A 26,102-nucleotide genomic window follows, 5' to 3' on the forward strand; every position below is an offset into this window, starting at 1 on the left:
TTAGGCTCAGTCCCTGATGTTGCTGGTTTCTATTCTGAATCAGGTTCAGGTCTCCAAACCCTAGGAATCTCCTTGTTTTGTGTGTATACATTTATCTTCTATGTAAGATGGTGCTGTATTCAAAGTAGGAAATAGGATGGAAAAGTGTGGATTCTATTTGTAAATCTAGAGGTATTAATTGAATCTTATTTATATGACTAAATGGTAGTCTGAATAAATTACCTTTTCTACTCACAGAATGCTTACAGTATAGTCATATATTGGGTAGTATGAAGAACTCCAGCATTTTTACATGGTGAATTAATTCCAAACCTTAGTATTAATCAGGGGACTGGAAGATTAGAAACCTGCAGTGTATTTTTATTTGTATCTCAAGCAATATAATTTAGAAACCATTTGTGCTAATCTCATTGAATGTCATATCAAAAGATTTTCACTTTCAGATCTCTCTTTTATAATTTAGAAATCAGGGACCAGCAGATGGTGTGACAGTTACCTTGCTGGACTTCCATATAGTAGACCGTGGTTTGGGTCCCAGACCCAGTGGCTTAAAACTCGCACTGGATGCAGGTGCCTGCCTGCCCAAAATCCTGAGAGGAGAATGGAGGAGAAGAGATTGCAGCGTGGCCATCCCCCTGGGAGGTGATTTCTCGCTTTCTATCTCTCTGTGTCTGTGGCACCACATGTGCCCTATACCAAAAAAACCTCTTTAAACATATATATATATATATAAAATTTAGAAATCATATTTTTTTAAGTATTTTTTTTTTTGAGAAATTTTCGCTATAGGACGCGTGCGCTCGCCAGACAGACAGAGAGAGACATAGAGACAAAAAGCAAGAAATCACCCCCCAGGGGGGATGGTCACGCCGCAATCCCTTCTCCTCTATTCTCTTCTCAGGATCTTGGGCACGCACACACATGCGCCCAGCGTGAGTTTTAAGCCACCAGGTCCGGACACGAACTGTGGTCGACTACGTGGGAGTCCAGCGACATAGCCATTACACTAACTGCTGGTTCCCATTATTTTAAGTATATCTTGATGTAACAATTTGAAAGTGACAAGACACAGAAATAATAGCAGATGTGTAAATAATATTTGTACATCATTGTGTCCAAAGTCAACTCTCCATCAGCTATTAATGGGGGGAAAATATAGTGACGAAGCATGATTAAAAGCACAAGCTTCTGGGTTCAGAACAGGCAGTTTGGGGCTTGAATTTCAGTTCTTGCAAGGGAGCAGAGGAGACCTAGCCTTCATCCCGAACGTGCAGAGTCATGCTACCTTTGTGAAATTAGTGGCTAAGACTATCAGGGAAAGGCTGCAAAAGCTCTGCTTGTGTGCCGTGATGGAGAAAGAAAGCAGAAACTCCACGAAGCCATGAACTAGGGATATAATCTGTACTGACCGTTGCAGAACTGTGAAATCCTAGCAGGGCAGTGGTTCTCTACTGGGGACAATTTTGTCCCCTAGAGGACACTTTTGATTGTCATGATTGGGAGAATACTATGAGGGTTGTGGGATGGCTTGTGTGATGATATCCAGGTACTTGGTGTTTCCAATAAAGAATAGAACGAAACATCCAATATAAAAGGAAAAGGTAGTTTATTAAGTAAAAGTGAAAGTACACTCCTGAGAGGTAGGAACGGGCCTGAGTAGACAGAGAAAGATTGGTTCAAAAGTACTCAGCTGTTTCAGTCTGTGAGGGTTATAATTTTTTAATCTAAGTCGTGTTGGTTGATTGTTGACTGAGCCCTGTGAAATATGGCTGGGCCCACTGATTCATCTCATTGGCTATATCGAATGTGGCTTAATCAGTTAGACATCCCCCCTAATCTCCTGCTTACATTACCTTGGGCAGGGCATTTTCTGCCTTGATCAGGCTTTTCTATCTAGCCGCATAGGCAGATGCTCTAGGCCCCCTTACCTGGTTCCATTTGCTAGCTCTTTCCTGCCTCACTGGCACCTGGTAGGTAGAGGCCAGAATGCTGCTAAATATTCTTCAGTGTATAAGACAGCCTCCTGAGACAGGGCGTTGTCTAGTCCAGAGTGTCAGTAGTGTCATTGTTGAGAAACTTGGCTCTGTAGGGTGGTGAGTTATAAGCAGTCTGAGGCAACAGAGAACTCTAGGACCAGAAAAAGTGAGGATGGGGTAGAAAACTTAAAGGGAAAATCCAAGGCTCTGGGGAAGAATCCAAAAACAGGAGAATCGACAGTTAAAGAAATAGAAGTCACAGAGGATCTGAAAAAGACTTTAAAGGAAGTATGTTGAGAATCGTCAAGGATGGAGGAAATAGCATGATTAACATAAGAATGGGAATTTACAGAACAGAAACAGGAAGTTGTGGCTCAAACATAGTGTATGTTAAAAAAGGAAATACTGCAGATGAAAAATCTAGTCATTCAAAAAATAACTCGTGAGATGAATAGTAGACCAGACATACTTATGGAGAGAATTTATGGAGAGTAAAATAGAAATGTAAAGATCACCAAGAATGCAGCACAGAGGGAAAAGGAGATATAAACTATGAAAGAGAAATAATGGGTCCGAAGGAGGATAGGTGTCAACATCTATCTAATAGGAATTCTAAAATAAAGATTTTATTCTGGCAGTTCCATCAGTCTTGGTCAAGATATCCATTCCACCTTACTCTGGAAATAGATCCTATTGAATATTCCCACTTATTTTTAGATCAATTTTTAAAAAATGATCTATAATATTTTAGTTTGTAATAGGGCACATGAGAAGGAATGACATGGAAGAAATATTTAAAAATTAATGCCTGAGTTAAAGAAAAATAGAAAAGTTATGATAACACTACATTAAGAACAGAAAAAGAGGCCACTTACAAATGTAGCAGAGATTGAACAAACATTGGGACATATTGTGAACAACCTTAAAATGGTAGGTGGAATTTTTTTTTTAAATAAATATAGGGCCAACTGGTGACATATAGTTAAAGCAGCTGGATTCCATGTGGCTGACTTCGTGGTTCAAGTCCTGGACCGTGCAGCTTGAAAGACGTGCCTGGCATGTGTGTGTACATGTTCAAAATCCCAAGAGGAGAATGGAGAAGGGATTGCAGTATGCCATTCCCCCTGTGGGATATAATGTATAATATTTATTTTATATTCAATTTCTTTTTTTTTTTCTCTCTTTTTTTATTTTTTTTGGAGAGGTTTTCGCTATAGGGTGCGTGTGCTCGCCAGACAGAGAGACACATAGAGACAGAAAGCGAGAAATCACCCCCCAGGGGGGATGGTCACGCCGCAATCCCTTCTCCTCCATTCTCCTCTCGGGACCTTGGGCACGCACGCACACGCGCCTGGCGTGAGTTCTAAGCCACCGGGTCCGGGACTTGAGCCGCGGTCGACTAGGTGGGAGTCCAGCGACATAGCCATTATGCTAACTGCTGGTTCCCTATATTCAATTTCTTTGAACTTACTTTTCCTCTGGAGTTAATAATTACCTAGTTTTTCTGCAATTGGCAAACTTATTTATAATGGGAACTATAAATAAGGTCAGAGAAAAGTCATTAACCAGCCCTCTGAATCTCTCATTTAGGTAGACAGTTCAGGGCAAAAGTGGGAAGTGAGGTCTTAGGGGCTGCAGAGCAAAAGCCCACCGAAGAGCAGTTGGGGACACCTGGGGAAGTGGTTGCTACTGCTTCTAAAAGTGGCACCACAGTCGCTGCTGGCCAGGCTAACAGTTGAGAACAAGAGGTAGAAGGAGAAATGGGACTGTAAAGACCAGATGGAGTTGATAGGCAGCCGTACGTGTCAGGAGGGGATTTTCATTGCTTTCAGGGAGTCTAGGAATAAATTTGGGAGAGGTACATTATAAATAAATTGGGCAAATGCAAAAAAAAAAAAAATCTAGGCAATTATTAACTCCTGGGAAAAACCAACTTTATTGAAAAGAAATTAAATTTAAATAAATGTACATTATATGGCTTAGCTCAAAATAACACTTACCTGATTATAATACCATAATGCTGCATATTGATTCAACCAAAAAGTATGTTGATCCTAACAAGAGGGTGACAGGGAGAAGTACAGGTGTTTTAGGAACAGGTGGGGAAGCAACGTGTAAGGAAGATGAACCCTCCACCATCTCTAGTAGGTTTTCAGTCGATGATTTTAGAAACCAGAGGATCAAGAAGCAGGAATATAAGGACATGTAGGTTGGTAAATACCAGGAGAAAAAGAAACTTCTTGTGTTCAGAATAATTGGTTCTGGGGTCTAGGAATTAAGGTAGAGCTAAGATATTTTAGTTACGAAATACATAAAGTAATATTTTTGCTATCAGGTTTATGGAACAATTTGACCTTCTAAACCATATACAGGTATTATTTTGGTTAAAATTTAATTTTTAAGTTTGCTTTTTGTGGCTTCATTTACACAAAGTCTTTTCTTAATAATCCAGTTTAAATAATTCAGTGAATATTTACTCAAGGCCTGCTGTTGGATCATGGTAGAAGAGACAGACGTGTAAGTGTGTGACTGTTAAAACAAAGCCTGATGTGATCAGAAACTTCCAGATGACGGGTAAGTGCCGGTCGGTCCTATGGAGGCGCTTCCATTCCGACTTGGGACTAGAGGAAGGCTTCGGAGGGAGTAGACCGCTTGCATCGGGCCTTAGGGATCAGAGGAGTTTGAACAGGAGAGTCTCTGGCTGCTGTGGCCAGTGCTGTCAGGTCCCACCGTGACTGGGAAAGGACATGTGTGTAGGAAAGAAGTCTGTGGAACTGTGGGAGGCTGTTGACTTCTCCCGTTCCTAGACATTTCTATTAGTCACTTTTTCCTAAGGATTTACTCCTCCCTGCACAAGTACCCAGACACTCTTCATTTTAGTATTGACTTTACCATGCAGAGCTAGGTGGTTGTTCTCGCTCTGCTGGCACCCTGCCCCTTAAACTTTTGGTCTAACTTAGAGAAGGATAAGGAAAGGGAAAAGAAAATGTTGGTTTCAGCTGGCCAAATGCAGATTCCTGAGTGCGAGGATAAGAACCGTCTTCCCTGACTTCACAGGCAACTTGATATATGTTATCTTTTTGGAGATGCTGGGATTAAACTGTCATTTTGAAGTCTGAACATAATTTTTAGAACTCCTGAGAGTGATGTAGGATGCATCTAATTTTTTTTTCAAAGAAATAGAATAATGTCATAACCATAAAATAGTCATTCTTCTGTTATTTGTGAAACGTTTTTCAGAAGTAATTGGGTAAAGAAGTGGTGTGTGTGTGTGTGTGTGTGTGTGTGTGTGTGTGTGTGTAAAACATCCTCCAAATTTAGATTTTTTTGTGCCTTGAGTTTGTTTTCTTTATATTGTTGGATCCAAAAGAGGAAAGGCTGGCTTAGAACTAAATAGCAGAGCTAAACCATATGTTTTATACCAAATTAGAAACAGGTGAAGGTTGTTAAAATCCAGCAAGCGCTTACAAAAGCTTTAGGCTGAAGTTTGTATTAAAGGCAGGTGGTTATATGTACAATAAAAAGCAGTCACCAGCACACCGGCTTATTGATACATATGTGATTGATCTTTCTGGATAAAAACAAGGAGGAGTTAATAAATCACTGCGCATAGCTATAAAGATGTTTGGGCTTGAGAGTCTTGCCTGTAAGAGTAAATGTGGACCCTGAAGGGAATTTATGAAGCATAGATCCTTTTAGCTTTACTTAACAGCTAACATCTGACTGACCCCGGGGGACCACGGAAATTTATTGCTGGGCCATTCAAATATTTAAGCTGTTGTGTGATGTAGAACAGGTAAAGATTAGCCCAATAACAAATATGAGGCTATAAAATAAAATGAGATTTCGATGACTTGTAAGTACTTGTCAGAGGTCAGCTCCAAATGACTGGTCAGAAATAGGAAAAACTTCATGATAATTAAAGTAGATTGATGATGACAACCTCGATGTCTGCGTGGGTTGCTGTCAGGGCAGTGATCCTTGGCATTTCCTCTCTCAGTGGAGTCCATGCCTACCAGAATGACTTCACACTCTGAAATTGGTTGACGATGATGAGTTGAGATGATTCCTTTTGCCATTTCATAATTGAATTGTATCTTTATCCAAAACATTTTGCAGCTATGGAATTTCTAGACAGCGTATTCACTGTAGAAAACTGGCTTGACTAACTTATGTCTATCATTTTGAGCTTTGACATCCAGAAAGCAGGTCAAAGTTTTTAGGCTTTCTGATAGATGCTCTAAAATTACCCTTTAAAACTGAGGTAGTTAGCAGACTTAGGTAGGTATTGAAAAATTGATTTAGTGGATTTTTTTCAAAAACTTACAGATTTATTTCTAAATCTTTTATGTTCTCTTATTTATGTAAGTCCCATAAGAAATAATGCATGCAGTGTTGTTACTAGGACCTTCAAAATTATATTTTGGACTTTAACGAGCTCTACAGTTATTGGTGTTGACAATCTCTGCCTTTTTGACTTAGCTTTAAACTTAAATTGTTGCCGTAAAAACTAGATCTGGTGATTTTTCAGAGTGCCAGCTTATCAAATCATTTGATGAATTTAGTAACAAGTTAGCATGTGACTCTTTTATTTGTGAGAGAAGAACCCCTATAGTTTTTATAGAAAGCCTGAGTGCAATGAAATTCACAAGATTATACAAATGTACAACTCAGAGTTATTTCTAGAGGGGGAGCATGGGATAGAATGCAAAACAGAGGCTTAAGAGCTGCGCAGGCCTGGGCTGGACTTCTCTCCCCACCACTTCATCACACGTTCTCTCCTCCCTCCATTCCCCCAGTAAATACGTTCCAGGAATGGTGCTGGAGGAAGTGAGATGCTATTAACCAGACTTAGGCTCGTATTTATGATCCATGGAAGATTCAAAGGAATAAACAAGCAAGTACAATACAGAGTGAAAGGTACCATGCTAGGGATTGTACAGGTTTATGTGAGGGAGCCCTAAGTTCTCCAGACTCGGGCAGGGGAGGGAGAGTAGGTGTTATTTGGGACAAGGTCTCATTGTGTTGTAAACCTCCTGCCTCAACCTCTCAAGTAGCTGGGATACAGGTGCGTGACACCCCACCCAGCTCCTTCAAACAGGGTCTCGCCCACGGTGTTGTCACCGCTGACCCATGATGCTCCTGCCTCAGCCTCCTGAGTGTAATAACTGGGACTATGGGCTTACTTCACTGTACCTGGCTTTTTAGATAGTCTGGGAATTGAACCTGGACCTCCCATTAGCCTCAGCCTGCAGAGACGCAGCATCCAGCTCGTGGGCGACCACAGCTGGGCCAAAAGACATTTTCTTTTGAGAAGAACTCAAAACACTTTCTAAAAATAAGAGTTCATCATCTGGTTATATAAAACTAATAAAAAATGAACGATAAAAATATTTCTGAATCTTACAATCTTACTAATTGATTCTTGTCTTTTGTTTATTAACTAACAGGTTTGTATGTCACTCAGGCATTTCTTGTTCAATATTTTATTATTTAATCAATTCAGGCATTTAGTTATTCATTTGCAGATATTTGTTGAATGCCTACAGTTTATAAGAATCTGAACTTAGAGGCGAGCAGGTAGCATGGTAGTTAAGGCACTGAACTCCCACATGGCCAACTGTAGTTTGAATCCTAGACCTGACAATTTGATTTCTCACTTTCCATCTCTCTCTCCCTCTCTGTCTTTCTTGGTGAGCACACGTGCCCTGTAGCAAATAAAAATAATAATAAATAAGCAGGTGGTATGGACTCCCACATGGCCAACTGAGGTTCATGTCCCAGATCTGGCAGCTTGCTTTCTGTCTCATTCTATCCCTCTCTGGTCAAATTAAAATAAATAGATAGATAGATAGATAGATAGATAGATAGATAGATAGATAGATAGATTAATGGAAAAATAAAGTTAAATAAAAATTATTCCTTAAAATAATAATAATAAAAATATTTTTAAAGAATCTGAACTTAACATTCATGTCTTCAAGGAGGTTATGTTGTAGCTGAGAAGCTACAATATTTATATAAACTAAAACAGAGGGTAGGAAATACCAGATGCATAAAAATGCCTCATGATTTCAGGAGACCAGAAACTGAGTCAAGTATGTATCTCTCCTGAGGCACTTAGAGTAGGAATGAGGGGGAAAGAGGAGGGAAATAAAGCATAACCTTCTGTAAGATAACAAGAATAATTGAATATTTACTGTATCCCAGTAACCTTGCTAGTTTGTAGATTTCCTTAATTTGATTCTCACAACAATCCTGAAAGACTGATAGCATTAAGCCCATTTTAGAGTTGTGGAAACAGAAGTTCAGAGCGATGTGCCCAGGTTTACACTCAAAGTAAGTAACAAAGCAAGGTTCTGAGCCTCAGCCTCCTGAGCCTTAACCTTTTTAGAAAACTTTTGCTATAGGGCACATGTGCTCTCCAGAGGACAGGATTTGGGTTGGTGGGGAGTGGTGAGAAAGCACACACCCTCCCCCAGGGAAATGATCGCACTGCAATTTTCATTCACCTCTCGGGATTTTGGGTATGCACACACACACACACGCACCTGGCTTGCTTTTTCAAGCTGTCAGGCCAGGAACTGGAACTGCACAGTTGGCCATGTGGGATCCAGCCACCTTAACTTCCACTCCAGCTTCTGGCCCTACCTTAACTTCGTTCTTTTATTGATTTAGTTTTTCATTTTGTTATAGGTTACATGAACTTCCTAGAGAGACAGACAGAAAGAGAGAAAGCACTCCTCCCACCCACCCAGAAGGAATGGCCATGCCACAATCCCTTCTCCTCTATTTTTCTCTTGGCATTTTGAGCACACATGCACACACATGGTGTGTTTTTCAAGCTGCTGGTTCCAGGACTCAAACTCTGCAGTTGGCCATGTTGGAACCAGCAGCCTTAACCACCACACCACCAGCTGGACCCAGCCACCTTATCTTGTTATACCTAAATTCTCCGTCTGCTTTTCTCCTTCTCTGTCCCACCCTGATTAGGTATAAATAGTTAGATAAATAATTTTAATATAAAGAATTGAGCACCTATTATGTTCTCAGTACTATATAAGGAAGTGGCTTATAGAGAATATGCCATTAAGTATGTTGATATATTTAAACAAATCTATTTTTGTATCCATAGGGCTGTTTAGAAATTTAAAGTGGTGAATAGTTTTTCTTCCAAATTTATGTTCCAGGTGGAAATATCTTCTGGCATTACCAAGTATTTGTACACCTTGCATTTTTAATTGTAGAGTTGTTTTTTTTTTTGAACATTTGCAGATTTTGTGGGAAACAGGTGCTGCTCAACCCAGGCAAATGCAGTGTGGCTGTTAATGCTGTGGAATGTGATTTTGATTTCCTTGGCAGAAATTTTATTTTACAAAATCAACTATTAAAATAGACATCGTTTCCATCCTTTAATTTTGCTCTGTTCACTGAAATTTGCCTATAAGCTATTTTTCAACAGTTACAAAAAGGGTGTGGAAACTGGAAGATTTCTATAAGGAAATCAATATTGAGTTCTTTAACATAATTTCCACAACCTTGCAACTTACCAAGTGAAAAGAAAAGGATTATTTTTAACCTTACTGAAATTATCTGGAATTCTTTCCCCCTAGAATTCCATCCTCTTTTTAGTACAGCTCTGTTTAAAATATTATATTTAATATTGGCACAGAGAATAAGCTGATGTAAATCTTTTCATTACATGATTTCTTTTTTTTTTTTAATTTTGGGGTGGCAGGGCCAGCAAATGGCAAGGAGATTAACGCGGCTAGATCCTAAATGACCGGCAGCACAGTTTGAGTCCTAGACCCAGTGCCTTGAAAAACATTCCCAGTGCATGTGGATGTGTGTGCAAAATCTCTAGAGGAGGATGAAGGAGAAGGGACTGCAATGTGGCCATTCCACCCGGAGGGTGCTTTCTCGCTTTACCTCTCTCTGTGTCTGTCTCTGCCTATTTCCACCAAGAGTATGCATCCTAGGACAAAAAATAACAGAGCGAAAATTAAAATTTGGGGGTGTCATCTCATTCCTTGCCAAATTCAATCTCTTGATTACCACATATGCTCTCCTGTTATATATATTTTTTCTTTCTTTTCCTCTCGCAGAGGAAAGGGGAAAATCCTTCCTCTCGTAATTCTTCTATGCAGACTTTTCCCCACAGTTCGCTGTTTCTCTCGGGATAAAGATCTGACCATGATCTGACTCGTGGAGGGCTCTGCATCACCCTCCTCATGCCTTCCTGTCAATGGCATCGTCACACCTTGCTCCTCCTCCCCAGGGTCCAACCCTGCTGGCCTTCCGATTCCGTGAAGCAGCCTGCTTCCTCCTGCCATGAAACCTTTACGGACGCTGTTTCCTCTTCTCAGAACCTTCCTCCCTGCAGCTCCTACCCCTCGAGATCTCATCTAAGTGTCACTCTCTCTCCAAAGTCTTCCCTGACTCCCCCAGCCTTTGAGTCCTCATCTGTGGGACGGTGGTCCTCACCTCGGAGTGCTTCATTTATAAACTGGACGGTTTTTAGGGTGGTTATCAATGTGTTTGCTCTTCAGGACTCTAAATGCCACCTGTGTGTGTGCCCACTCCTGTCTCTGTCCTGCCACCTAGCACTCGCTCTGCTTGCCACAGAGTGCTCATTGGTTAATAGTTGAATGAATAAACTGTATCCATGGGATCATTTTCTTTCATCCCCCCATCATAGTGAGAGAGTTGTCCCACTGCCATCGAAGGCCGGCCCTTCTGTGCCCTCCTATAGGGTATGTAGCGAGTCCCCACTCACCCCTGACATTCATTCTGCTGCACGTCACCTTGTCCCCTCTATGTTGGCTCTTCTCTCTATGCCAAGCTACTCATTATCTCTGTTTTCTCACCCACAGTCGCTTCAACTCCCCCACCACGTCATTGAAGCCTGGTTTACCATATCACCAAAGCTGCCTACCCATGAATTTATGTAGTGTAATCCAGTGGACTTGTTTTAGTCTGTTTTGTGTGGTCTTCCAACAACATTTGACTATTGGCAATAGCTTCCTTCTTAAATTAACACTTTCTCTGTGCTCTTCTTCTTCTTCTTCTTATTTTTTTTTTTTTGGAGAGGCTTTTGCTATAGGGTGCATGTGCTTGCCAGAGAGACAGAGAGGTAGGTAGAAAGCGAGAAATCACCACCCCCGCTGCGGGGGGAGGTTGCCTACGCTGCAATCCCTTCTCCTCCATTCTCTTCACGGGATCTTGAGCTCTTCTGATGAGACACTTCTTGGTTTTCCTCCTTTTTTTTTTTTTTTTTTTTTTTTTTAAATTTTGCCACATGACACGTATACATAACCAGAAAGGGACAGAGAGAGAGAAAGCAAGAAATCACCTCCCACGGGGCACAGCCCTTCTCCTCTTAGGATTTTAGGCATGTACGTGCACACGTGCCCAGCATGTTTCTCAAGCTGCCTTGTACGTGCACACATGCCCAGCATGTTTCTCAAGCTGCCAAATCCGGGATTCAAACTGTTCAGTCAGCCATGTGGAATCCTCCGACTCTAACCACCCTGCCACCAGCTGGCCCAGGTCATTGTTTTCTCTTACCAGAATTTTTTTTTTGGTGGGGGAGGTTTTTGCTGTAGGGTGCATGCGCTCTCCAGAAAGACAGAGAGACAGAGACAGAAAGTGAGAAAACACCCCCCTGGGGGATGGCCACACCGCAATGCCTTCTCCTTTCTCCTCTCGGGATCTCCGGGACTCACACACATGAGTTTAAGCCACTGGGTCCAGGATTCAAACTGATTACATAGGAGTCCAGCAACATAGCCATTATGCCAACTGCTGGTCCCCTCTTACCAGAATTTTTATGCAGGCTTTCCATATTTCCTCACCTGCTCCCCTACAGTTTGTACCCCACCCCCCAGCAGCCATTCTCGCCTGTCCTTTCAGGACCCTGCACTACATCCCTTGTTCAGAATATGAAGGCAGGTCCTGTGCGGCCAGGGCCCACTGCGCTGCTGCTCCTCTCTCTCCTTTCCCCCCTCTCTCTGCTGCAGCCACTCTGACCTTTCAGGTCTCACGCAGGAGCCCACAGGCGTTCGTGGCTCAGGGTCTTGCACTTCTGTTTCCCCTGCCTGGAACACTCTCGTTGGCTTTAAGACCTTCTCTCTTACCCCTTCAGGTTTCTTTCACATTTGACCTTCTCAGTGGACCTTCTCTTGTCTGTCACGGCTCCCTCCTTGAAACGAAAGCTTTGTGAGGACAGGGACTTCATTATCTGTCCTGTTCACTGTTAGCTCACCACCTAGAACTGAGCCTGGTAGTGTGTGGTGGGTACTCAGTAATTATTTGGTGAAGGAAAGATTGGAAGAAAACTGATATTTACCTTACTATTGTGTTCATCAGACTCTCTGGTACAAAGTAGGTGAATTACTTGTTGATTGAATCGGTTTTCTTTTACTCTAATCTCAGATGTTCTTTTATCTTCTCTCAAATTTTTTACCTTTATTTTCTTTAAAACTATTGAGTTATTGGAGAAGTCATGATGTATTTTTTCTATGTGTTTCAATGCAAAAGTGTATCGTGACTTATTTGACGGCCCAATAGTTTCAAATTTTTCACCTCTTGAAAGATGCCAGTGAGTGTCATGGTGGTTAAGGCAGCTGGATTCCACATGGCCAGTTATGCAGTTCAAGTTCCTGACCTGGCAGCTTCAAAACACAGGCCAGGCACATGCACGTATATGTGTATATGAGTATACAATCAAAATCCTGAGAGGAGAATAGAGGAGAAGGGATTGCAGCGTTGCCATCCCTCCTGGGGGTTGGGGAGGGGAGTTATTTCTCTCTCTCTCTCCCTCTCTCTCTCTTTCTCTCCAGTAAGTGCACATGCCCTATAGCAAAAAAAGGAAAAGAAAAAGATGGCTATGATTAGTCTCTGGCCCCTCCCACTTGGCTTTCTACCTAGCACTTAATAGCCATTTTTTTCTTTTTCTTTGGCACAGGAGGTATATATGTGCACACGTGCATGCGTGAGAGAGAGAGGGGCTTCCCCAGTGCGACATGGTCACACACAATCCTTTCCCTCTGTTTCTATTTCCCATCAGGATTTTGGGCATGAACCTGCACTCGACATTTCTCAATTTACTAAGAATGGAATTTGAACTGTCAGCTACGTAGGATCCAACTCCCAATGCACAGCACTTAAGCATTGTGTTAACTTGTGAATGGGATTTGCTGACTAATTAGATGTGTGACTAATTAGAAAGACTTGCTACACAAAGTCTATTAAGACTAGCCAAAGTCAGAGCAGAAGGTATTTGCTGGATCCTAAGAGAATCTGGAATACTGTTCCTTATCTGAAAACCACACATGTAAGGTTTTAGGTAGACATGTAGCGGAGTATTATCTCATTATAAGATGTGTGAATTACAGAGTATCCACTGAGTGCTACAAGGAGAAAAGCCCCAAGCTCAGGCCTGAGAAGAAATAGGGAGGAAGGTCAGGGAAGGCTTCCTAGAGTAGGGTATAGCCGGGTGAATCTTACAGACGAGTAAGAATTAGTGAAGTAGGAGTGCAGTAAAGGTCATTCCTGACAAAGGGAACGATTGATATCTAGCTTGAGCATATGGGTGAATGGAGTTAGGAACGTGGATTTGAAAATAATATAGCCACCCACTCCAGTGCCCTTTGGTTAATGCTTGCATGGCAGGTTGTAAAAGAAAGTTCAAAGGACAAGATAATACTTTTTATTTTGAACATGTAAAATTCCAAATGCCTATGCAACACCTAGAAGACGCCCAGCATGTGATTAGAAATATAATTATGGAGTTCGGGAGAAAGACCATGGCGTGGTATAGGAGTTATCTGTGGTGTAACTGGCTATTAATGCTTTTGCTTATTAATCAATATTTGTTAAATTTCTGTATTATAGCAAACGGTGTTCTAAATACTGGGGATACACTAGCAAATAACACAAATAAAAATCTGTGTCCTCTTGAGCCAGCAGGTGGCTTGGAGGTTAAGGCACTGGATCCCGTGGTTCAAGTCTCAGACCTGGAGGCTTGAAAAATCACACACGTGGCACTCATGACCAAAATCCCAAGAGGAAACTGGCGGAGAAGGGATTATGGTGTAGCCATCCTCCTTGGTGGCGATTTCTCACGTCCCCCCCCCCCCCCCCGCCCCCGCCCCAGGGAGTACATGCATCCTATAGCAAAAACCAAAAAAGAAAAAAGGAAAAAAAAAAATCTGTGCCCTTTTGGAATTAACTTTGTCATTGAAGAAACCAATCCAGAACAAATGAGAACCAGGTGATGTATTAGAGGCTGCAGGGCTGTCATTGTCTCATTTCCTTTTTTATTAAATTTATACAATGGAAAGTTTTAGCCTATGCAAAGGCAAAGAAAATGGCATCATAAACCCTCTATACCTAGCTTTAATAATAACAATAATTAATGTTATTTTATCTATATCCATTCTACTCTCTTCATCCCAGCACATGATTTGTAAGTAAATCCTGGAAATCATAGCATTTGATTCACAAACACTTACGTATATATCTCTAAAAGATAAGTTTCTTATCATAATGACTATATCATTATCACCCCTAGGAAAATAGTCACAAGTCTTTAAATGTCAGTGTTCAAATTTCCCTGGTTGTTTCATAACTTCTTTAATCTCCAGAAAGAGAGAGAGGGACCCCGCCCCAAGTGAGCATGATCATGCTGTCATGCCTTTTCCTTGGCCTCCCCCCGCCACCCCAGGGTTCTGGACACGCATGCACAAGTGCCTGGAGTGTTCCGCAAGCCCCCAGGGCCAGAACTCAACCCCTAGTCAGCCATTTGGCATCCAGCCACTGATGCACTGCATTTCCACCCCTTCACGACAGGCCCGGTCCTCCTAACTTTCACAGTCAATGTCTTCAAATCAGTATCTAAACAAGTCCTCACATTTCCTTGAAACAGTATCTCTCTTTAGTCTTTTTAAAAATGCATTTCCATTTCTATTATGTCATCATCTTAATTTTTTACCTTGTGTATGTTTTATAATATATTTGTGCAGTAATTATTTATACGTCAGTCATTCTTTTTATTGCCTGAGAGTGTATACACTTGCCAAAGAGAAGACAAAGAGGGAGAGAGAGGGAGAGAGAGAGAGAGAGAGAAAGAGAAAGCTCTCCCCAGTGGGCCATGGTCACACCACATTCCTCTTTCCTCTATTTCTCTCTCTGGTCAGGATTTGGGACATGCACACACATATGCCCAGCACGATTTTTAAGCCATGTTGGTTGGGACTCTAACTGCTGTTGGCCTTGTGGGATCCAGCTGTCCATGGTCAGGGCTGCACTATAGGACCAGCCCTGTGTGCCATTTGCTAAAACATAGAATTTATCACCTACATAGAGAGTGGGACATGGACATATGTTCACAAGTGTCTTAGTCATAGAGGTATAAAATCAAAACGTTTGGTGACTGCCGATCTCCAGCATGTTTTATTTTTCTCTGTATCATTTACTCCTAGCAAAACTTTTCATTTGTTTATTTACATTTTGTCACAAGATCTTATGCAAATTTCCAGGCATACCTCAAAGTTGAAAGAAGCTTATAGTGAACACCCAATTAACCTGCAATTAACCTTCTGCTGTAATTATTATGTATTTTTTACATTTATCTCATCCTTTGTTATCTATCAGCCCACTTATTTATCTTGTTGAGTTTTGAATAAGTTGCAGATATCAGTTTACTTTCCCTGGTACTTCATGGTGCATGTGATTAACTAAAGCTTAGTATTTATCCTTTTTTCTTTTGAAGTAAAGTTTGCGAATGATGAAATGTACAAATCTTTTTTTTAGGTTTGTTGTTATAGGGTGCATGTTCTTGCCAGAGAGAGTCTGAGAGAGACAAAATGAGATTCCCCATGGAGGGATGGCCACACCGCAATCCCTTATCCTCCACTTTCCTCCTGGGATTTTGGACAGGCATGCAAGTGCACCCAGCATGATTTTCAAGCCACCAGGTCCAGGATTCAAACCATGTTTGGCCATGTGAGAGTCCAGCACCTTAACCACCTGCTGACCATGAAACGCACAAATCTTAAATGAACCAATCTATGATTTCCATCAGATGTATCCGTGCAGTCCAGCCCTGTCATGATTACTGAGCACTCGACCTCCTCAGAAACTCACCCCCCTTCTAGTCAGTCACTGTCTTCAGGTGGCAAGCTCATGGTTTATAACCAGGAAGCAGTGGTCCCAGCTCCTGGAAGTTGGGGGCTCACTTTCTTATACCTTGGTCTCTTGGCATGTGTCCTTCCATGTGCCAGTGTCTCCTCTGAAACGAGGCAGCCATTGTTCTGACCGGTTGAGAGCAGGAAGATGTGCATGGAGTGCCGTGACTGTCACTGAGTGGTTTAGTCCAGCTCGTCAGCGTTCACGCTGGATCTGAGAAACTTCCGTCTTTGACAACCTAGATAGAGGTCGTATTCACTCAGTTTGGGAAAACTTCTGATTCTTTTTAAATCTTTTTTAGGTTTCCACTGTATCCAAAAGGCGGGGAGAAGTTGCAGTTTGATTATGGCGTCTATCTTCTGAACAAGAACATAGCACAGGTGAGTAACCCTTCTTCCTTCCTCTTCTCCTTCCCATGTATGCCCTTCTTTCTTGGTTTGCTAGCACTCTTTCTTTAGAACTAAGTACTGCAGTTGACCTTTTCATTAAGCGGTCACTTTAGTAACCGTCAGTAACCTTCTTTTTTGGCCACAGTCGTCCTCTGTGCCAGTGGGACTATGGAGAAACATTAGGTCTGAACTGGAAATCATGCTGCTGAACGCAGAAGCCCTGTTCTTGTTTGTGCTTGCTGAGAGACTGTGCTGTACTTGAAAGTGTGAGCCTCGTCATCGCACCTCCGCGGCTTTCCCAGTAATAGCTTTTTTCTCAGACGTCTTTGAGGGACTTATTTTGCAGTATTGCTTATGGAGCAGAAGTTGGGTATCTATGGAAGGTCCTCAGTGGTCTCCTCACCTGTTATCCAGGGCCTGGAAGAAGAGACCAGGCACCTGTCCTCCCAGCCCATCTTAGATCTTTGTGCCTCTTTCAGCATCCCCACAGTCTGGATCCTACTCAGATAATGCCCTTCCATGTGCCACAATTAGACAGTCGGGTGCCTGGGTTTGTAGTTTCCTGAGAGAAACATGTACCCTATCTTGACTCTGTGTCAAGAGGTAGACCTTGTGTAAACTTCTAGTTGTAAGGAAAACTAGTTTCAGTGTCCCTCCCATTGGCATGTCACATGGGAAAGTATCCATCATTTTGCTGTTATTTAAAGACATTATCACCATGTTCTCAGACCTTCCAGTTTTATAGAGTAAGGTTTGTGAGACTTTGTTTTTATGAGTCTGAGTTGCTTTTTATTCATATGAGTCTTTTTTTATTTTGTTTTTAGAGAGAGATTTTTACTATAGGGTGTGTGCGCTCACTGGAGAGACAGAGACAGAGAGACAGAAAGCAAGAAATCACCAATCCCTTCTTCTCTGGGCTCCTCTCAGGATCATGCGCACACACACACATGCACCCCGTGTGAGGTTTAAGCCACTAGGTCCGGGACTCGAACTGTGGTCGGCTATGTGGAAGTTCAGCGATGTAACCATTATGCCATCTGCTGGTTCCTGTATTCATATGAATCTAAAGACTTGCTTAACAATTTCCTTATTCATGTCTGATCGGTCTAGAATTATCTTTCCATGTCGTGTCATCTTGGCCTTTCTTCCTACCAGCCAAGCTCGGTGATATGTTAGGATTTTTACATTTGGTTTTTCTTAAGACTGGTACCGTTTTCTGAGATTGGATCCGCTGTCTAGTTTGCAGTCCTCAGCTGATTGTTTGCCCCATGGTGTCACTGCTACTTCTGCTCCACTCATGGCCCTCATGCCAAGCAAGCAGCTGTGCTCAACACTTGGCCCAAGACTCACCTTTCCATGTGCCATTCTTCCACAGTGGTGCCTTCCCTGCCTCCATTTTTGGCAGATAAGTATTGCAAAAAGACCAGACTCTAATCTCAAGGCTGTGCCTAGCTCGCACACTGCTGATCTCAGCTGCCGTGCCATGGCCAACACAGCGCTTAGAGAGAATGGCAGGAAGTGCCAAGACTAAGACCACACTGAGGAAGGCTAAGAAGGTCAGTAAGTTAGAGAACACCTCCAGCAAAGCCCACCACTGTGGAAAGAGCATGTGGATGCCAAAATCTAGAGTCTGGAAGTTAAAGTAGCATCATTTGATAGAACTGAAATTAGTTCTGATCTTAGTTTGGAGGTTCTTCTCTCCTGGCTCCAGTTTCTATTTCTTGCCCTAGCTGCATGAGTCCTAAGGTTGGAAGGCTATGGGAAGCTTCTGGGTGAAACCAGCTCCTTCCAAAATGCCTGGATTTCTTCAAAAATCCCTATTTCAAATACACACACACAGACACGTATATGTGTGCACAGACTTACACCTACATGCATACATACTCACACACACTGTTTTCCTCTCACTTCTTTCCTCTCAAGGGCTCGATAGAAATTCCAAAGGATGTTGCACAGTGGTTCTACGAATAGCCCAGCTAGCTTTTGGAGCAAGACCAAGGTGCCCTTCACAGCACACCTGGAGCCCTAGCACCTGTCGGTCCCTACTTGGTAGCATTTCTCCAGTAGCCTCTGACTACTTGCTTCTTAACTACACCAAGGTCACAAGTATGCTGAACTAGTTTATCTGTTTAAGAAACAGATGGCTTCTAGTGATTTTGTATTTTCCCCCAATTTATACTTTTTTCATTGAGATTACATATGTATATGTGTAACCTGCTTAAGATCAACAGGTTAACCACTTGGGGCCAGCAGGTGGCATGGTGGTTAAGGTGCTGGACTTCCACATGGTCAAGCACAGTTTGAGTCCCGGACCTGGCGCCTTGCTTTCTCACTTGCCCTCTCTCTTTGTCTCTGTCTTTGGTGAGCACACGTGCCCTATAGAAAAATTTTAAAATAATAATAAATAAATAAATAAATAAATAAATAAAGCAAAATAAATAATTCTTTTTTAAAAAAATAGGTTTAAACCCGCACAAAGAGTAGTGTTCTTTGGTGTTTGCTTAAGAAGCCTTTTATTTTATTTATCATTATTATTATTGTTTTTAATTTGATCAGAAAGAGAGAAGAGGGGACGTGAGAAAACAAGCTACTAGATCAAGGACTGTGACTGTAGTCGGCCCCATGGGAGTCCAGCACCTTAACCATGCCACCTGCCAGTCCGTTTGTTTTTTTAAATCACTATTGGAGGGGGACAATAAACTTCTTAAAAACAAATATTCTTAGATTTCAGAATTCCCTCTTGAGTGTTTAGAAGGAAACTCTTAGCAAGCTCGTGCTAGTCCATCTTTTTTTCCCCTGCTTCAGTACTGTCTGTTTGATATCTTAGGGAAGGTTTCGTTTTCTCTTCGACCTTACCCCATCACCTTTTCACGTTTTGATTTGTAACAAACCCAATAACCGTTAATTATATGTCTCCTAAACAGGTAGGATAAGAAGAGATAGTTCCAGCTTGTGAAAACTTATTTTCTATTCATTTACACTAATGCACATTGTCAAAGGGAGTTTGTCTTTGCAGCCAGTCTTGTGTGTACCCCATCTCTAGAGATGTGAACAAATCATGCTGTTAAAATGGCCCCACCTCAGTTCTTCACAAGCCACGTTAGTGGAGGTGGATGAAAGCATTGGCATGTGTGAAAGTGCCAGAGAAGAAGGAGTGAAGTCATTCACTACTGCATCCAGAACGTGGCTGAGGATTTGAATAGTCAATAGGACCTTTCATCACAACCAGAAGTAGTAGTAAAATCATTTTTTTGGGAGAGGAAATGACAGAATTTAGTAATATTTGTTACTTCAGTATTTGGGAGCAGTCCAGCCCAAGTTTTGAAAGCACAGGCTTAGGGAGACAGGCCTTCAAGTAGAAACCCTCAAGTGTCGTGTGAAGGGCTGAGAGCCTTGGTAAGCCTGCTCGCCCGCTCATGTCACTGGTGTCTGAAGGGGTGTGTGTGCCGAATCAGGCACGGTGAGCCAGTGAAGCACAGGGCCTTGTTTTCAGTGCCACTTAACTAACATTTGTCAAGTGCCAGCCTTGGTTGGAAATAGCCTTCTTTATTGGCCAGCGTGTAATGCAGTGAAGCAAAGGGCCTTGTTTTCAGTGCCACTTACTTAACTAACATTTGTCAAGTGCCAGCCTTGGTTGGAAATAGCCTTCTTTATTGGCCAGCGTGTAATGCTGTAGGAAAGGCTTGTCAGAGTGCAGGTACAATGTAATTAACATTGATTTAGAAAAACAGGCCCTGCCATAATTCGCAGTAAGCCTGTAAGGCCATTATAGTTGCATTTGTGTAAAGCACAGTTTTTTGCTCTTACTTCCCAGAGCATAAAAAGTAGTAAAACAGGACCAGGTGGGGACACATGGGCAAGGTCCTGGTTCACATTCCGGAATCTCTCTAAGCACATTGGTGCATGTCTGTGATTCAGGCCAGCTGAGACTGAGGGTGGATTGTACACGAAGACACATTGGGGTGCCTCTTTCTCTCTCTTTGTCATCTCTCTTTCTCTCTGTCTCTCTCTGCCTCCTTCTCATGGAAAAAATAAATAAATTCTTAAAAAGTAGTTGGAGCCAGTAAGTGGCATGGTGGTTAAGACACTGGATTCCCAGATGACCGACTGTGGTTTGAGTCCCGGACTGGGTGGCTTGCCTTCTCACCTCCCCCACCTAACCCCAGTCTTTCTCTGGTAAATTCAAAAAATAACAATAATAATAAATAAAATAAGTAATTCTTTTTAAGATAAGACTTTTTTTTTTTTTGAGAGAAAGATTTTCACTATAGGGCGTGTGCACTCACCAGACAGAGACAGAGAGACAGAAAGCGAGAAATCACCCCCCAGGGGGGATGGTCACGCCGCAATCCCTTCTCCTCCATTCTCCTCTCGGGATCTTGGGCATGCACACACACGCGCCCGGCATGAGTTCTAAGCCACCGGGTCTGGGACGCGAACCGTGGTCGACTACGTGGGAGTCCAGTGACATAGCTATTACGCTAACTGCTGGTTCCCTTAAAATAACACTTTTTAAAAAGTAGTAAAAATTGAAGTACTTTTGCCTTACATTTGTGTAGAGATTCATAGTTTGTAAAGTGCATGCATGTACATCCATATGATTCTCATCATCCTGCAAATAAAAAAGTGCAGGTAATGTTAAATGGATGTGAGAACAGTATAACTTTTGACATGTGTCACTCCAACATGGTATCGCGTGACATGAACAGGCTTTGCACAGGTTCCCTTATTTCCATTCCAAGCATGTACTGAATCAAAGAAGACGTTCCCAGATAGAAAAAGTAATGAGAGCTCCTTGAGAGCAGAGAAATAACTGTTTTATACATTATGATATTTTCATTAGGAAGCACAGTGCCTGAAACACTGTTAAATACCAAAGAAGTGTTTAATAAAGGAATGAATGATGATATAGCACCGTCACACAAGTTAAGAAACTGAGATCTAGAAAAGTTAAGTGACTTGAAAGGATAAAGAAATGTTGGTGTTTATATATACACCGCAGAATATTATTCAGCCTGTCATTTGCAACATTGATGAACCTGGAGGACATTATCGTAGGTGAAATAAGCCAAGCACATAAAGAAAATGACCAACTGATTGAACTTATATGCAGAATTTTTTATTTTTTAAGAGAGATTTTTGCTATAGGGTGTGTATGCTTACTGGAGACACAAAGAGACAGAAAGCAAGAAATCACCTCCCGTTGGGGATAGTCACACCACAGTCTCTTATCCTTCATTCTCCTTTGGGCACACACACACACCATGAGTTTCAAGCTGCCAGGTCCAGCACCTGAACCACAGTCAGCCATGTGGGAGTCTAGTGATGTAACCATTACGTCATCTGCTGATGCCCCAGAATGTATTTTAAAAAGCCAAGTAAGGGGACCAGCAGTTGGTGTAATGGCTATGTTGCTGGACTCCCATGTAGTCGACCGTGTTCAAGTTCTGAACCTGGTGGCTTAAACTCACGCCGGGCTCATATGTGTGCATGCCCAAGATCCTGAGAGGAGAAGAGAATGGAGGACAGGGGATTGCGGTGTGGCCGTCCCCCCTGGGGGGGGGGGTTGTGGTGGTGGTGGTGATTTCTTGCTTTCTGTCTCTCTGTCTTGCTCTGTCTTTCTGGCGAGTGCACATGTCTTATAGCCACCCCACCACCACCAAAAAAAAAAAAGAAAGGCAAGTAAGTATTGGCTTGTCAGGAAAGTCATGATGCATTTTTGCATAGAAAAACATGTCATGACTTTCTTGATGACCTAATAGGAACAGAAGAACAGTGGTTACTAATGGCAGGGATGGGGAGGAAACAGAGAGAAACAGGTCAAAGGTTATAAATTGGTGGTTAGGTTAGGCAAATAAAGTCTAGAGATGTAATGTATAGCACAAGGGTTATAGTTAACATTGTGTACTGAAAATTTGCTAAGAGAGTAGATTTTAGGTGCTCTTATACATAAAGGTAACTAAGGAAGGTGATGAGTATGTTAATTTGTTGACTGTTGTAATCATTTCACTGTGTGTATCAAAACATCATGTTATATCGGGACCAGCAGTTGGAGTAATGGCTGTGTCGCTGGACTCCCATGTAGTCGACCGCGGTTCAAGTCCTAGACTTGGTGGCTTAAACTCACACTGAGTGCGTGTGCATGCGTGTCCAAGATCCCAAGAGGAGAATGGAGGAGAAGGGATTGTGGTGTGGCCATCCCCCCCAGGTGGTGATTTCTCACTTTCTGTCTCTCTCTCTGTCTTTCTGGCGAGCACACATGCCCTATAGCCAAAACCTCTCAAAAAAAAAAAAAATCATGTTGTATATCTTAAATATATATACAATAAAAATAACTTTAAAAATGTCTGGCCAGTCCCATAGTCTAGTGATTAAGAAAGACAAATTCTATGTGGCCAGCTGTGGTTTGGATCCCCACTTCAGTGGCTCAGAACACATGCCAGGTGTGTGTGCATTCCCAAAATCCTGACAGGACAGAGAATGTGTGAGAAGGGATTGAAGTATAGCCATGTCCTGTTGGAAGGGGAGGGGTGCTTATTCTTGCTCTGTCTCGCTAGCAAGCACATACATCCCCTAGCAATTAAAATAAATAGAAATGGGCCAGCAGGAGGTGTGGTGATTAAGACTCTAGATCCCACATGGCTAACTTCACACTTCAAGTCCCAGATCCAGCAGCTTGAAAAAAGCCCTAGGTACATGTGCACGCGTGCCTAAAATCCTAAGAGAAGACTAGGGGTCAAGGGATTGCTGCATGGCCATTTCCCCAGGGATAGTTTTTCACTTTCCTTCTCTCTTTTTCTGTCTCTCACTGGCAAGCACAAATGCCTTAGCACAAAAACTAAAATAAGATAAAACTTAAGTGACTTGTTTACATCGCTTAGTTTATTCAATGGTATTTGGTGAGCTCCTGTTGTGGGGTATATACATGGAGTTAGAGTGCAATGGATAGAGCAGTAACTAAGTTACATAAGATCCCAGATCCTTGCCTCATTAATAAGCTATCTACAAAAAGACATACATTGTGTGATTCCGCTTATATGAAATATCTAGAATAGAGACAGAAAGTAGACTAGAAGTTACAAGGGCCTGGGGAAACGGGAGGTTTCAGAGTTTCTGTTTGGGGTTATGAAAACGTTTCGGAAACAGGTAGTGGTGATGGCTGCAAAACATCGTGAATATAATTACTACCAGTGAATGGTATGCTTTAAGTAATTAAAGTGACAAATTTGAATTATATATTTTAAGGAGATGAATTGTGTGGCATATGAATTATATCTCAATAAACTGTTAAAAAGAAAAATGGAAAGAAAGATCCCTGTCTCATTTAAGTCATAATCTCATGAGAAGAAGTATACAATAAACAAATAAAATAGTTTTAGATTGTAATGAGTACTGTGATAAAAATTGACTAGATGATATGATAAAAATAACTGGGGAGGGACCTGTTTTATTTTTTTTATACTTATTTTATTTTTATTTATTCATTCATTTATTTTTTAATTTGACCAGAGAGAGACAGAGGTTGAGAGTGAGAGAGAGGAAATGAGAAAGCAAGCCACCAGATTCAGGACTTGAACCCTGGTTAGCCATGTGGGAGTGTCCAGCGCCTTAATCACCACGCCACCTGCTGGTCCCGGGACCTGTTTTAGATGTAGCCTATTGAGGAAGTGACTGTTGAGCTGAGACATGAATGGTGACAAGGAACCAACTAAGCAGAGAACTAAGGAATGGGAAGTTTCCTAACATCATGAGAATGGCAAGGCGAGGAACCCTGAGGTAGGAAAGACCTGATACATTCTTGTCAGATAGAAAACTAACGTGGAAAGAGCATAATGATTAAGTGGCAGGGGAAGCTGGGGAACCAATCTTTTATAGTCATAGATATCATAGTCAAGAATTTAAATTTCATTCTAAGTGCAAAGCGAAGTCTAAGTAAATGATTCAAACTGGAAAGTGGCATGATTTGATTTGACTTGTTTTTTGCAAAGATCACTCCAGCAGCTTTAATGGGTTGCAGGGAACTAGAATTGAAGCTAAGTTAGCAGTTAGGAGTAGAGATGAAGAAATGTAAACACATTCACATTATATTATGGGAAATGAACTAATGAATTGAGTGTGATAGATGAGGGGAAAAGGAATATCAAGAACAACTCCTGGAGGAGATGGATACCGAACTTGAGCTGTGAAATATTGCTTTCCTTGACTAAAAATGAAGATTTTCTGCTGAGACTTCTCCCTCCAGATTCCTTTCTAGTGGCCTCTATGCACTAAATGTCTAGACAGGTCCAAGTGAACAGGATCCAAACATCTGAATATGATTAGGATCCGAATATTCCCACTGAATCTGATGTACAAAGAGTGAAAATGGAACAGAAGAGAGATTGCAGATCACCTCCTCCTGCATGCCTCTGAATGCTCAGATTGAACTTCAAGAATTAGGAAGAAATGCACTATCCATCAGATGACTAGAAATCACCACAGGGTCACAAGAAATATGGGAAAGCAAGAAAATACATCTCCTCCAAGGGAAAAGAATAACTCCTCTTCATCCTGAGACAGTACAGTGAAACTCATGGAAATGTCAGATAAAGAATTAAGAATATTCACAGTGACAAAGCTAACAGAGATGGAAAAGAAGAGAGACAACAAACTGCAGAAGAGTCAGGAGAAAGGAGCTGATGAGTTCCAGGAACTCATGAGGAAATTCTTGCAAGATCTAAAAGAGGAAATAAATACTATAAAAAAATAGTCAACTGCGGGAACCAGCAGTTAGCGTAATGGCTATGTCGCTGGACTCGCACGTAGTCAACCGCGGTTCGCGTCCTGGACCCGGTGGCTTAAAACTCATGCCGGGCGTGTGTGTGCGTGCCCAAGATCCCAAGAGGAGAATGGAGGAGAAGGGGTTGCAGCGTGACCATCCCCCCTGGGGGGTGGTTTCTCGCTTTCTGTCTCTCTGTCTCTCTCTGTCTGGCGAGCACACGCGCCCTATAGCGAAAACCTCTCAAAAAAAAAAAAAAAAGAATCAAATGGATTTGTTAGAGATGAAGGCTATAATACAGGAAGTCAAAATGTCCCTTGAAAGTATCAAAAGCACACTAGATCATACAGAAAATCGAATCTCAGGTGTAGAAGATAGAATTGCTGGCCTAGAAAAATCCACCATGAAGACTGAGAAAATTGCCCCCCAAAATTAGAATAATGTACAAGAAATACTAGATACCATCAAACGTCCAAACATCTGGGTAATTGGTATCCCCAAAGGTGAAGAGACTCATAAGGGCAATGATAATCTATTCTGTGAAATCCTGGAAGAAAACTTTCCAAACTTAGAGAGGCACTCAAAGATCCAGTCCCAAGAAATAAGAAGAACCCCAAATGAAATCAACTGAAGAAGATCTTCTCCAAGAGACACGATAGCCAGATTCACCAAAATCACAGACAAAAACAAGATACTAAGATTGGCAAGAGAGAAACATCTAATTACCTACAAAGGATATCCCATTGGGCTAACAGAGGACCTCTCATTGGAAAGAAAGCAAGCGAGGAA

At 41.8% G+C, this 26,102-nt stretch overlaps 1 protein-coding gene across 1 annotated transcript in view; it reads left to right on the forward strand.

Moving 5' to 3' along the window:
* UVRAG (UV radiation resistance associated) overlaps nt 1-26,102 on the forward strand; it is a 309,776-nt gene that overhangs the window by 205,052 nt on the left and 78,622 nt on the right. Inside the window, exon 13 of the mRNA XM_006141150.3 lies at nt 16,468-16,546. Coding sequence (XP_006141212.1) covers nt 16,468-16,546 — 79 coding nt within the window. The remainder of the gene's footprint in view (nt 1-16,467; nt 16,547-26,102) is intronic.

Source organism: Tupaia chinensis, unplaced genomic scaffold (genome assembly GCF_000334495.1).
Source record: "Tupaia chinensis unplaced genomic scaffold, TupChi_1.0 Scaffold000047_1, whole genome shotgun sequence".
In the NCBI taxonomy this organism is placed as follows: domain Eukaryota; kingdom Metazoa; phylum Chordata; class Mammalia; order Scandentia; family Tupaiidae; genus Tupaia; species Tupaia belangeri.